The 14,882-nt window shown below is 47.7% G+C and overlaps 1 protein-coding gene across 2 annotated transcripts in view; it reads right to left on the bottom strand.

Annotated features, from left to right (window-relative positions):
• The window catches only part of ANKFY1 (ankyrin repeat and FYVE domain containing 1), a 73,772-nt gene that overhangs the window by 38,962 nt on the left and 19,928 nt on the right, over positions 1-14,882 (bottom strand). Inside the window, exons 1-2 of one of the 2 annotated variants that reach the window (XM_059150495.1) lie at positions 13,697-13,821; positions 1,281-1,416 (exon numbers count right to left, since the gene is read on the bottom strand). In XM_059150495.1, coding sequence (XP_059006478.1) covers positions 1,281-1,390 — 110 coding nt within the window. In that variant the 5' untranslated portion in view covers positions 1,391-1,416; positions 13,697-13,821. Of the gene's footprint in view, positions 1-1,280; positions 1,417-13,696; positions 13,822-14,882 lie in introns of those variants that run through there. The other variant, XM_059150494.1, reaches the window with a different exon arrangement.

The following is a 14,882-nucleotide window of genomic DNA, read 5'->3' as shown; positions in this document are numbered from 1 at the left end:
GCAGCAGTGGGCGCCCTGAGACCTGTCAAGAGCCGACATCGGCCCACCACCACCCCCAAACCCCCACTCCTGGGTGCCCTCCAGCCCCACCAGGACAGGTAACAACTTAATGCCCCCACCCAACAGCACAAAATGGAGCATCTGATAATGCTAATGGTTAAGAAGCCTAACCAGTCAATAAACATGTTAATTAAATCTATTACACAAATTACAATTACCTAAACCACTCCAACCCCAGGGCATTTTTATCAAAGCAATTTAATTTACAAGCAAGTTCAACAAGGTCAATGGAAAAAAGCTCAGGAAATTGGGAAAAGAAAAGACACAAATCATATTCAATCTAATTAAAATCATTCTTAACTCACCCAGATAGTTCACTGACTCACCCAAATCAAAGGCCTCCATGGTCAAGTTAGCTTTGCTAACAGAATACAGTATGTGCCTACCTATCGCAGACCTGTTTGGGGTTTTTGTTATATTGGATTTAGATATCAAAATGCACTGGGGTTGACCTCCATCACAGCGCCGGGGGAGGAGCCTGCACACGCATTCACGGGGTGGGGGCCGGCAGACGCCGGTCCCTCGGTGGAGACAGGGAGCAGCTCCAGGCCCTCCCAGGGCAACACAGCAGGGACTGAAACCCCCCTTCACTCACCCACGAGACGAGCTACTCCTGCAGCACCCAAGGGGATACAAGAGATCAGCAAGTGACGTGAAAGACACCCGCAGCCGCACCCCCCACAAAAACCAAAGGGCATCTGCACGACATCATACGGTGACACTATGCTTTCTGTTGCTCTGGACGGCCGACAGGGGGACCAACAGAGAAAACTAAGTATTATCAAAACCCAGCAGGCTGCCTCCGTGAGGACACAGAAACCAGTAACCAATGAAGGAAGAACTCGGGAATGCTGTCTGCGAGCCGCACAAACAAGCTTCTAACGAGAAGAATCTGAACGAGGACTTCCCCAAAGGCGTGTATCATGCCACAAAGCAGGACGACTGTCCCAGGAAGTGGCACTGGAGGGAAGGCTGGGGTCTGGGCACATCATCCGAAGTGGCTCATACTCATTTACCAGCTCACAAACACGTAATCCCAGGTTTTAAAAAATATCAGTGAAAGGAAAGAGAATACCAAAAAGCTCTGGCCAAATCACACCAAGCAAGGGAGGGAAAACCCCGTCCCCACCACAACAGAGTCCCATCCGTCGGCAGCAGCATTCGGCTCGGTCCCAGCCCAGCCACAGGGCGGAGGGGCTCTGGGGACCCCGGCGACTTGCCTCTCCCTGAGGAGCTGCAGCTGAAACCGGTTCGCCAGCTTCATCAGCTCCGTCAGGAACGCATCGTCTTCCCGGAACTCCAGCTCGTCCGTGTACACCCAGCGCAGCATTGCCCTCGTCACCTCAGGGTCGGCATCTGGTGGGGAAAGAGAGACGCTGAGAACAAGGCACCCGGTCTGGCAACAGCACCATGTGGCACCAGGAACAGCAGCGAAGCACCCTGGGGGCGTCTGACCCAGACCAAGCTTCACAGACTCCGTAAGTGCAGACACTGAACTTGGAAGCAAGTCCAGCGGGGCCAGGGGCTCAGGTGGTTCCGCATCCGGTTCCAGAGTCCAGCTCAGGAGTCCAGCTCAGGTCAGGATCCCAGGGTCGTGCGAGCGAGCTCGCGCTGGTGTGGAGTCTGCTTAAGATTCTCTTTTTCCCTCTCCCCATCCCCTTTCCTACCCACCTCTCTCTTAAAAAAAAAGAAAAAAAAAAAGGTAAATCCAATAAATTGGGTGAAAATACTTTGAATATATGATGAGTTTACATTCCAGTGAAAAGAACTTACAAATAAGCATTAAAACATGGACAACTAATGGGAAAATGGGCAACAGATACGAATGGTAATTCACAAAGATAACTAAAAATGTTCAGTAAACCTTACCAGTAACTACAAACACAAAACTAGAAGACAATTTTTTGTCTCTCAAAGATTCCTAAAAAGTACGTAACCTCTTACACAGCAATTACACATGTAGAGTATCAGCCTAATAATGGAGCAAGTACAGAGAAATATATATACCAAGATAGTCAAGAGTACTGCTTTTTTGTTTTTGTTTTTATATCATGTTATGTTAGTCACCATACAGACAGCATTGTTTTTAGCAACAAAAACTGGAACAGAAATCTTAAGTCCAATACTGGTAAGCTAATAATATAGTATATACTCACACTGGAAAATTCTGCATCAATTAAAATTACTTAGATCTGAATAATCAATCTAAAAAGATACAAACTATATAGCAGGTTTAAAAAAAGGCTAAAAATGCATGTTTTAATTATCTCATTTTTTTTGAGATGTGTGTGTGTACTCACATGTGTGTACACACACACACGCACACACAGAGCTCGGTGTCTGTCTCCCATCCAAACAGTAACCAGGTCCAACCCCGTTTAGCTTCTAAGATCAGACAACACTGAGAACTTTCAGGGTGGTAAGGCCAAAAACAGACCATCAGTCTAGTTTGCTTGCTTTTTTCCCAGTAATCTCTACATTCAACGTGGGGCTCAAAGTCACGAATCCAAGGCCAAGAACCACAAGCTCCACCGAAGGAGCCAGACAAGTGACCTGTCTGTTTAGACACTGGAAGGACGTATATTCTAAAATATTAACCCTGCTAGGATCTATAACTAATTTTTCTTTGGGCTTATTTTCTATTTCCCTGTTTTATAATTTTTTTTTTTTTTTTTTTTTTTTTTTAAGAGGAGGAGGGATAGAGGGAGAAGGAAACAAGAGACTGTGAAGCAGGCTTCAACCCAGCGTGGAGCCTGATGTAGGGCTTGATCCCAAGACCCCGGGATCATGACTTGAACTGAAATTAAGAGTCGGATGCTTAACCAAATGAGCTACCCAGGCAACACTGATTCTGTTTTAAAATCTGGCGGTTTTCCTTTAATAATCCTCCCTCAATTATCCAAATCAATAAACCTGACAATGGATAAACCAAAACCTAAATAATTTTCTTTTTAAGATTTTATTTATTTATTTGACAGAGATCACAAGTAGGCAGAGAGGCAGGCAGAGAGAGAGGGAAGCAGGTTCCCTGCCCAGCAGAGAGCCCGATGCAGGGCTCTATCCCAGGACCCTGAGATCATGACTTGAGCTGAAGGCAGAGGCTCAACCCACTGAGCCACCCAGGTGCCCCAAAACCTAAATAATTTTCTTAAAAACCATGATGAGCAGAGATTTCCTGGGAGCCCTCTAAATTTCAAATGCAGCGAAGTTCATGTGATCTCCAAGCATTCCCACTCCTGCCTTGACTCCTTTCATCTCCAAACTACGTTGAAAATAAATTCATTGTGAGACTCCGACGGAGCAGCCATGGGTACCGGCTGGGCAGAGAGCACTGAGCCAGGAGGAGGCATGTGCTCTTGGGCGAACCATGCAGTCTCTTGCTACCAAATTACTCACACCAGTGCATCTCCAATTCCAGAGCCTGTAAACCAGGAGGAGACGCAAAGGAGTGGACTCTGAGAAGTGAAGCCGGTTGGCCTCCACGACCAGTGTGGTACACCTGCGGCAAGAGGCAGCCACCCCCCAGCAGGCCCAGCACACAAGCTGGTAAAACTCCATGACTGCAGGGATCAAAAAACAAAGACACCCAACTCAACCTCACAGCCGTCCAGGATGCACAGAGCCGCACTGCGTAGAGAACTTGCGATTTTTGTATGTGGCCAGGTTTTTTATTGTTTTGATTTTTAAAAAAATGTTTTATAAGAAATGTGGAAAGAATGGGAATAAACTTATCGGTGGGCAATTAGCCATTAAATGAAGCAGACTGAGGAAATCAATTTCATTATTTAAATTCCATATTTAATCTTAAAAACCAGGAAAAGTATTTTAAATATCCTACTATGGGGCACCTGGGTGGCTCAGTGGGTTAAGCCGCTGCCTTCGGCTCAGGTCATGATCTCAGGGTCCTGGGATCGAGTCCCGCATCGGGCTCTCTGCTCAGCAGGGAGCCTGCTTCCTCCTCTCTCTCTCTGCCTGCCTCTCTGCCTACTTGTAATCTCTCTCTGTCAAATAAATAAATAAAATCTTTAAAAAAAAATAAAATAATGAAGTTCTGGAAATAAAAAAAAAAAAAAAAAAAAAAAAAAAAAAAAAAATAAATATCCTACTATGACTCTGGTTTAACTCACCTCTCTTCAAGTTTCCAACAATTTTTTCTTCATTTACTTTACACAAAAGTTTTTGATTCATGAAATTAAAACACAAAGATGGCATCTTTTATCAGTAAAATCACGCTCTTTATTCATTTCAAGGACGCACCCTTAACCAGAACTTCCTGGAAATAAAAATAAAGCCCAAACCATACTTCTAAGTCATCCCTTTGTCAAAAACGAACAAAAGGACAGTCATTCTAGTTCTGCCCCAGCAGGGTGACGACCCATCCCACTTCAACTGATTATAGCTAAAAAATCTAGACAGAGCACAGAAAAACCACCACCCGGGGATTCTAAAAAGTACACAATAGTAGCTGAATTGTAGAGGGAGAACTCAAAGAAGGAATGGTCTGGCTGAGCTGCCCCATTTTTTCCCCTATGCCTTCAGCCTGAGGATAGACCCCAGTCAGGGAGCCACACTGGTATGCTGACCGTGCAGATGCCTCACCCTCTAACAAAAATTCCACCTTCCTGTACACGGGTACCCAGAAGGGGGTCCGGGGTAGCTGAAGAGCAAGGGAGACTCTTCATGTGTCCTGAATGAGCCTGCGTGGGCTCCGGCTCACCTCGGAGCTACGTGGGTGCGGAGGAGCCCCCTCCTTGCTTCAAGAGCTGCAGGGATGTTCAAACCACTACCCACCTTCAGTCTGAATTTGAAAAGATCCAGTATTTTCCAGAGGATGATACAGGACCCAGAGTCTATAAAAGATAATCCACCATACAATCCAAATTCATTGATGTAGAAAAAAATCAGGAAAATATGGCCATTTCTCAAGGCAAATGGTAACATATTTTAACCCCAAGATGACCAGATACTGAATTTATCAAACACATGAAAGCATCTGGCCTAACTATGCTCCAGAAGGCAAAGGAAAACACATATAAAATTTTAGAAATTTTCAGCATTTAAACTAAAAAAGGAACAAATGGAAATGACAGAACGAATAACATAATATATTGTATATTGTATAGTAGGTTGTATACTAAAAACTCAATGGGCTCAACAGCAGAAAGAAAATAGCAGCAGAGAAAGACAGCAAGGACAGACCAATAGAAATCATCCTATCTGAAGAACAGAGAGAAAAACAAGATTGGGAGGGAAACAAGAGCTTTGGGGAGAGTTGTGGGATAGAAACAAAGGTCCAGCATCTGTGTCACTGGAGTCTCAAAAGGAGAGACTATACACCTCGGTGGTTCAGTGGGTTAAAGCCTCTATGTTCGGCTCAGGTCATGATCTCAGGGTCCTGGGATCGAGGACCGCATCGGGCATTCTGCTCAGTGGGGAGCCTGCTTCCCCCCTCTCTCTGCCTGCCTCTCTGCCTACTTGTGATCTCTGTCAAATGAATAAATAAAATCTTTTTTTAAAAAGGGGGAGGTACAGAATAAAGGCATCAAGAAAGAAAAATATTTAAAGAAATGACAGTCAACAACATTCCAGATCTGATGACAGACATGAAGTTTTAGATTTAAGATCAATTAATTCCAAGCGAGAAGAAAATCTACACCTAAACATCTAATAATCAAACTGCTACAAACTAACCCTAAAGACAGTCCTGATCACTTCACATCCACTAGAAGGGCTACTATCAGACAAACAGAAAATCACAAGTGTTGGTGAGGGTGTGAAGAAACTGGAACCCATGTACACTGGTTGTGGAAATGTAAAATGTATAGTCCCTAAGGAAAACAGTATGAGAGTTCCTCAAAAAATGAAAAATGAAATTATTATGTGACCCAGCAATTCCGCTTCTGGGTATGTATCCAAAAAACTGAAAGCAGGATCCTGAAGAGATATCGCACATGCACGTCACAGAAGCATCTCTCACAATAGTCAAGATGTAGAAGCAACCCAAGTACCCACCGGTGGAGGAATGGATAAATGTGACACGGTTTATGCAGATGGTGGCATATCAGTCGGCCTTCAACAGGAAGGAAATGCTGGGCACCTGGGTGGCACGGCCAGTTCAGCGCCTGACCCTTGATTTTGCTTCCAGTCTGGACCTGGACCCATGCCGGGCTCTGCCCTTGGTGCAGAGTCTGCTTGATTTTCTCTCTCTCCCTCTTCCTCTGTCCCTCCCCCGCCAAATAAATCAATCTTAAGCAAAAAAAAAAAAAAAAAAAAAAAAGCAAGGGCAGGAGGAGGAAATTCTGACACTAGCTACATGGATGAACCCTGAGGACCAAGTGTGAAGTGAAATAAGCCAAACACAAAAGAGCAGATTCTGTGTGACTCCACTTATACAAGGGAATGAAGGTCGTTGAATTCACAGGCACAGAAGGCAGAATGGTAGTTGTCAGGAACCAGATACGGGGAGAAACAGGAGTTTTTTAATGGGTAAGGACTCTCAGTGTTGCAAAATTAAAGAGTTATAGAGATTACCTGACAACAGTGTGAACACACTTAACACTGGTCAACAATTTAAAATGTTTAAGATGGTAAATTTTATGTTACACATATTTTACTAAGATCAAAAATTAAAAAATAAAATAAAAAGACTTGAAAGCAATTAGAGAGAAAGTACCATTATGTACAGGCAAAAGATCGCCATGACTGTAGATTTCTCAGAAGAAACCACAGAGGCCAAAAAAAAAAAAGAAACCACAGAGGCCAGAAAAAAGTTGAATGACATTTTTAAAGTTCTTTCAGAAAAGAGAGCTGCCAACTCCAGTGTCTATATGCAGGGAAATTATCCTATAGACGTGATGGTGAAATAAGACGCCCTCCAAAGAGGGAAAGGAGTCTGTCACTCCCAGAGCTGGTCTACGGAAAATGCTGGAGGATGTTCTTCAGGAAGAAGGGAGGATACGAGAGGGAAGCATGCATCTTGACAAATGAAGGAGGAAGTAAAGAAAGAAAAATATCTGAGTAAACGTGAAGGACTTTTGAACGCTGTTCAGTTTGCGGAAGCACAAGCGGCCGCGTAGGTGGGATTTTCCGGGGACACCCACGAACACGTGTGAGGCTCTACCCTAAAGGGCCGTCATGGAAGCAGGAACGGGCCGGACCAACACGGCTGCCGAGTACAGACAGACGGCAGTGACGGACACACTGCAGACCCTCAGCAGAAAGTGGGTGGCACGTGTATGATCCCCATGGCAGTTCTCAGCCAGGGCCCATCCTGCCCCCCAAGCAAGCCCTCGTGGTGTTCATCAGTGCTTCTGGGCGGCAGAACAGAGCATGCTCTCGGCATCTGCTGGGTAAGTACCCTGCAGTGCACAGTGCAGTTCCCAGAACAGAGAATTCAAGCCAAAAACACCGCTGGAGTCGAGGAACTCCGCCCGTGACCCACAACGGAACACGGCACGAAGAGAGGGCGGCAGTCAATCAGTGCATCTGCAGGGAGCTCTCTCTCTGCAAATAAACCAATCCTTAAAGAGATACAGCGGGGGGGAGACACCTGTGTGCACAGCCCATGAGCTGCCAACTCCTAGTTCCGGCTTGTGTTGTCATCTCAGCTTCTGAGACCCAGGCCTCTGCGGAATCCACACCCAGTGTGGGGCCTGCTGAAGACTCTCTCCTTCTCCCTCTGCCCTCCCACCTGTGCACGTACACGCTCTGTCACTAAAAATAAATAAGTCTTTTGAAAACTCTAAATGGAATACCAAATATCCAAATTATCCAAAAGAAGGCAAAAAAGAGAGAAGCCCAGAAAAAAAGAGAAAAAACCTGGGTTAAGCAGAAAACAAAACGGTACCTTTGTTACAGACATAACCACTTTAAATGTTGGCAGTGTAAGCCCTCCGCCGAGACAGAAGAGACAGAAGAGACAGCACAGCAAGACCTCTGTATGTGCTGCCCACAGGGGACACCTCTGAACAGAAAGATACGCATCCGGTGACAGCAAACAAAGACAAACAGTAAGTGCAGGAGGCCGCAGGGACGATCTCCTGTCAGAAACAGACTTCAAGACCTACAGCACCAGCAGAAATAAACTTTAGCATTTCAAAATGATAAAAGCCACGCTTCATCTGGAAGTCCTAATAAGTGTGTTATGTGTATAATGATAAGACCCAAAACCCATGAAGCAAAAATGAACAGAACTGAAGGGAGACACTGACAATGCCCAAACTACAGGAGATATTAACACCCACCTTCAAGGCACTGACAGAACCGGACACAAGAGAAGAAGAAAACACAAAGAAGGTCCGAACACCATCACCAAACACCTAGACCTAAAGGACACGTAAGAAGCGCCATCTCCAACAACTGCAGAACACGCTTTCTTCTCAAGTGCACTTACGCTCACCAGGACAGACCATACGCAGAGCAGCAGAACAAGTCTCAATAAATCTAAAATGATCAAAGTCATAAAAAGCATGTTCTTTGATAATAATGGAATTAAATTAGAAATTAGTCCTGGGTGCCTGGATGTCTCAGTCGGTTTCGGCTTAGGTCACGCTCTCAGGGTCCTGAGGTCCAGAGCCCCGTCAGGCTCTGTGCTGGGTGTGGAGCCTGCTCAAGATTCTCTCTCCCTGTCCCACTGTCCCTCCCACCCTCCACCATGTATGGCTTGTATGTATGCCTTGCGCTCTCTCTCATTCAAAAAAAGAAAAAAAGAAAAAGAAAAGAAATTAGCCATGAAAGATTATCTAGGAAAACCCCAAATGCGTGGAAAGTGCACACCATGCTTCCAAATCATTCATGGATCAAAGAAATCACAAAGAAAATCAGAACATACCGGGACCTAAATGACAACATGCCATAGTCTGCAAGATGCAGCCAGAGCAGTGCTTAGAGGGAAACATGGGACTTTAAACCCTTGTCTTAAAACAGAAGATCAAAAATAAATAATCCGGGATGCCTGGGTGGCTCAGTTGGTTAAGTTCTGTCTTCAGCTCAGGTCATGATCTCAGGGTCCTGGGATCAAGTCCCGCATCGGGCTCTCTGCTCGGTGTGGAGTCTGCTTCTCCCTCTGCCTGCAGCTCCCCCTGCTTGTGCTCTCTCTCTCTGATAGATAGATAAATAAATACTTACATAAATAAAGAAACAAATGGATACTAAAACTGCGAAATTCAGAGGCGCCTGGGTGGCTCCACTGGTTAAGCGACTGCCTTCAGCTCAGGTCATGATCCTGGAGTCAGGGGATCGAGTACCTCGTCGAGCTCCTGGCTCAGCAGGGAGCCTACTTCTCCCTCTGACCCTCTCCCCTCTCATGATGTTTCTCTCTCTCTCAAACAAATAAATAAAATCTTTAAGAACAACAACAATAACAACAACTGTAAAGTCCACAACTTAGATGACAATACACAGTGACCACGTGGCATTTAGACCAGGAACGCAAAACTAGTTTAACATTGGAAAAATCTATGTAACTCGCTCTATTAACAACATAAAGGAGAATAAAAACTGAAGAATCATTTTAGTGGGCAGAAATAAAAGGGACTAAACTCAAAACCACGTGCTAGAACATCTCAAAACACTAGGAATCCTCGAGCTGGTAAAGCACGTCTATGAAAAGCTTACAGTCCACAGGGGTGTGGAGTCATGAAAGACCTCACTGCCTCCCTCTGCAACCAAGAGCAAGGCAGAGTCCTTGCTTTCATACAAGCAACCTGCATCCAGATTCTATACGGAATGCTTACAACCCAAAACTGAGAAGACAACCCAATTTCTCAAAGGGCAAAAGATGTGAACCCACACGTCCCAAAAGAAGCCACACAAATGACCAAGAACACGAGACAATGCTCACCACGACTGGTCCTCAGTGCCACACCACACCTCACATGCCTTCGTACAGTGACGTGCCTACCAGGTCAGGAAGGCTCTGGAGCCCCGGAGCTCCTCCTCCGCACACTGCTCAGGGGGTGTGCAGGCTACCTCCATCTCATCCATTTTCGGGAGATCCCAACACTAAACTTAATCACCCCTAAGTACTCACCCCAGAGACACACAAACACATCCAGTTGAGCACACAGACTACTTGTACCGTCCAAGCGTCCACCCGCAGGTCCCCGAAACTGCAGCCTGCAGCACACGCACACGCAGATGCCACTCAGCAGGGACAGGGAACGGGCCCTGAAACCGCGGCAGAGACCACAGACGGACGTCACGACCCGCACGCTGTGTGAATGCAACCGGCAACACACAGTAGCAGTACACACTCTGTGAGTCTGTCCTCACGCAAATTCAGAAAATGCAAGCTGACCTATAAGGAACAGAAGCCAGTCACTGGGTGCCTGGCATGTGGATGGAAAAGGGATGGGTCACAAAGGTATGGGAGGCAAATTTTTAAGGAGGTGAAAGTGTTTGTCACTCCATGTGCCAGTGGTTTCACTGTAGGTCAAAAGTGACCAAACTGTACATTTTTACTTTGGGCAATTTATTTCATTTCCTTTGCATCTCAATGAAGTTGGAAACAAAAGAGACCGAAAGCAAGAAGCCGCATGACACTGGGGTTAATGGTGTGGATTTTGCAGCCGAAGGGGATGGGTTCCCACCGAAGGTCGCATCCTTCCTACTGTGTGAGCAGGAAGTGCTCCAAGTGACTCTGGTTCCACAGGAAACCTCAGTTTCCTCATTCATGGAAAGGGAGGCAAGAACAGAACTCGCCTGAAAATGCCCTTCTAGACACGAGTGCGGGGATGTGGGTGGGGCGCACAGAGCCTGGTCCCCAAGGCCGTGATCCACTAGACCGTGGCTGCTACTGGCTGTAAAAGACCATCTTCCACCAAAACACAAAGTTAACACAGCCAATGTAAGAAAAGCACAAAGCAACACCAGGAGTGAGTGGGGCTGTCACCAGAGATGGGACAGACCTTCTAAGGCTCCCGGGGACTCTCGGGCGAGGGGTGGGGGCTGCCAGCTGCAGGACACCACAGGACACTGCAGGACACGGCAGCTGGCTGCTCAGAAGAGGACTGGGGAGGAAGTCACCACGCATCCGCAAACCTGTCTCTGAAGGAACTACTGCCACTTCTTTATTTTTTGTAGGATTTTATTTATTTGTCAGAGAGAGAGAGCACAAACAGGGGAGTGGCAGGCAGACGGTGCTCGATCCCAGGACCCTGGGACCACTACCTGAGCCTCAGGCAGATGCTTCACCAACTGAGCCCCCAGGCGCCCCCCTGTTGTCACTTCCACCACCGCCAGTCACACAGAGCTCAGCCTGCACAGAGGACGGGACCGGGGTCCCACGCAGGCAGGGAGGGTACCAAATGCTGACAGGCATCCTTCCAGGCTCCCGCGGCCACAGCCAGAGGACACGGTGAGAGGGGACACCGGGGCGGAGCCACCTGGAGCGAGCACTTGATGAGGCACCGGACAGATGCCGACAGATTCCGTCTGGCTGGGTTTGCCTTAAGGGCAGCCCAGCGGCCGCCTGCCAGTGCGCTCCGCTTGCTCCCCAGGTGTAGGATGGCCTCCGGGGACGGCTTTGTACAGTTCTCCCAACCCCAACTGGGTGCCACAGGAGGGAGGACTGGGCCCTCTGGGTTTGGGAAGGGCCTGACAGGACTGGGACTTGCCCCAGGGAAGCCGGACGCCTCTTGGCGCGCAGTTGCGGAGCCCCATGTCCAGGCGCCCCGTCATGTGCGCAGAGCCTCTAAGAGGGCAGCCACTCCCACGGAAGTGCTCCAGAGGGCGGGAAGCCAGTCACTCCGCCCGAGGCAAGCAGTTTAGCCTCCCAGGAAGCTCTCCCACAGGCCTGGAGAGACTGAGACTCTCTCTCTTCCCAGGTGGCCACCCAGTGTCTCAACAAACGCATCTTTAGGATTCAAACAATAAAAAAATAAAAAGCATGTTTATATGTGCTTCATCTTTGTGCTTCAGAACAATTTCAGACTTACAAGAAGCTGACAGAGTTCCCAGCCACGCCTGCCTCACCTTCCTTGGTAACGCCTCACGGTGCCACAGGACAAGCAAAACCAGGGTATTGGGACTGGCGCAGCGGCGTCGCCTGACTGCAGACCTTCCTGAACGCCACCCATCTCCCCATTAACGTCCTCTCCACGGTCCAGAAGCCACACTGCTGCTCACCGTGCCCTTGACCTTGGATCTGACCGATTCTCCCCTAGTCTTTCATGACCCTCACGGACTTGGGTGACACCAGCTAGTGACGCTGTGGAATGTTCCTCAGTTTGGGTCAGACAGGTTCCCACAATCAGACCTGTGCACCAGCCCAGACACGACACAGCGTACTGAGGAGCGTGGGGGTGAGGAAACGCTCCTCTCTCCAAGCATGGTTTAGACACTGCGACTTTATGCAGAGCTGCATCTCCACCCACACAGGCTAAAGTACGAACAGTGATGAGCACAAAGTTGTGCTTATTCTGAGTTTTAAGGAGTACCCGTTACACAAGAGCTTCAGAAGAAAACGTGGAACTTGGAAAACCAATCTATGAATGTAAGTTCCGTGCAAACAGGAATTTAAATCTTGTTCACGGCTGCGTCCCCAGTGCCCGGAAGCACCCGCAATCCGTGGGGCCGACCGAAGAGCTCTGAGAAACAAAACACCCTTATATTCGTAGAAGGATGGTATCAACTCCGCTAGCGTGGGAGAGTTCAACCAGCTGAAACGTCGCCTCTGCTCGGTTCACGCACTTGTTTACAAGAGCTGATTTCCAAGCTCCCTCCAACCGCTGCCAGCCATGCAGTGGGTAGCGCATGTCGCGTAACACATGCGGCTCCGGAGACACACACATACAAGCGCGCGCGCGCTCACGCGCGCAGCTCCTACAACCCAGTCTAGGCAGCCACACCCACGTCGCTCTAAGCGATGCAGCAGGACTGGACTGCCGGGGCCAAACACACAGCAGACTGGAACGGGTCCACCTTCGCCTCACTTCCCTGAACTCGGCCCCGGGACAAATTCCACAGATAAACCCTATAAAGTAACATGCCACAGGCTCCACCTTCGGCTACCTGGGCAAGCGCCCCCGTCCACCAAAGCCACAGGACGTCTGCTCCGCTGTGGATCACTTCTGACAGCCAACGGCACAGCCGGGCTCAGACCACACTCGGGACGTATAGCAGCAGGGGCTCCAAGGACATTTAAAGGCATTAACATGATATATATATATATATTTTTTATTTTATTTATTTATTTGACAGAGAGATCACAAGTAGGCAGAGAGGCAGGCAGAGAGAGAAGGGGAGGCAGGCTCCCTGCAGAGCAGAGAGCCCGATGCGGGACTCGATCCCAGGATCCTGAGATCATGACCCGAGCCGAAGGCAGAGGCTTTAACCCACTGAGCTCACCAGGCACCCCAACATGATACTTTCTTAAACTACAAACATTTCCTCATCTCCTGATTCACAGTGATGCAGTCTTGGGGTCAGTCACTGAGTCAAAGCTGCTTTTAAATGATGTTCTAAAAAAGTAAAAGCAAATTTTTAATGTTTGAATTAGGCCTCTTACACCTTACTGCAAGTGCCTGTGTTCTTAAGTAATTTTGCTTGTTCTCCATTCTTACTCATTTTGATTCCATCCAATATTTCACAATAACACAAGAAACTCTGATATCACCTTTGCTGCTGAATTACCTACCTCAGAATCCGCCGGACAGTCCGACAACGCAGTCCCAAGAAAGACCCCCGTACAGCTCAACTCTCTGCTTCCTCAGATGCTCAGAGCCGCTCACAGCATGACTGGCCATGTGCCAGAGTACCAACTCCATGGGCCTCAGACCACCGGGACCATCAATTTGTGATAACATTCTAACAGACAGCTGAAGATGACGCGTTCCGAACTTTTTCTTGGCAGACTATTTCCCGTGTCTCATCATCTCTTCTAGTCTTTGTAAACTATCTGGTCAGCTACTGAAATTGAGACCCTCTCATGCCCCTTGTGAATGGGCTTTCAAAGGTCCCCCCTGTTCTGCCACACGGGGGGTTGAAGATAAATGGCCTCCAAGGAAAGCTCTGCTCAGAGTCTTCTGTCGCACAGCAGTGCGCTGTTTCCTAAGCAGATGCGCTGTCGCACACACAAGTGTATCCACACGTAGATAATTGTGTGTTTGCAACTCTGAACTACAGGTCGCAGGTTAAACCCTGGAAATGATCCTCAAGAGACAGGGTTCACTCACGGTGGAAAGGCATCCGCCGTCTGCACCCCCAGCAGCTGCGGTGAACACCGACCCAGGCTCCGCAGCACCGCTCGGCCGTCAGCCTGCGCAGGTTGTCTGCGCCGGCGACGCGAAGCCGCTGCACTGGCGACAGCAGAGCCCTGGCCGGATACGACCTGTGTAACCCACTTCTCCACAGGCAGGACGCGGCTGTAATCGTCTCAGTGCTCCCAGCACTGCACACGGAAAACAGTACCTTCTGAATTGGCAAACCTTTGGCAGAAAGATGTAATTTTGCAGCATTTTCACACAGACAATAAATAAAATCTGCAAGTAACTCATTACCCCACTGCCTGGGAGTTGCCTTAACATGTGTTATAATTCTCGTGACTATTCATAAAAGAATTAAATTTAAAATTCGGTTTTTAAAAAGCAGTTAGGTTAAGTACTAAATGAAAATGCAATTCTGAAGCAAGCTTTTGAAAGTGATTCTTTTGAAGTCTACTTACCACCCTATTTACCCAAATTCTACACAACACAAGAGAACACGAAACAATTAAGTCATACATCAAACAGCTCAATGCCGCTGTTCCAATTCTGAAGTCTGGTGGTCGCCCTTCACTGCTAGAGGACAACAACTCCATCCTTGGGAGGAACCCTACTTCCATG

This window comes from Mustela lutreola, chromosome 15 (assembly GCF_030435805.1).
Source record: "Mustela lutreola isolate mMusLut2 chromosome 15, mMusLut2.pri, whole genome shotgun sequence".
NCBI lineage: Eukaryota > Metazoa > Chordata > Mammalia > Carnivora > Mustelidae > Mustela > Mustela lutreola.
This window is presented reverse-complemented; position numbering and strand designations above follow the sequence as displayed.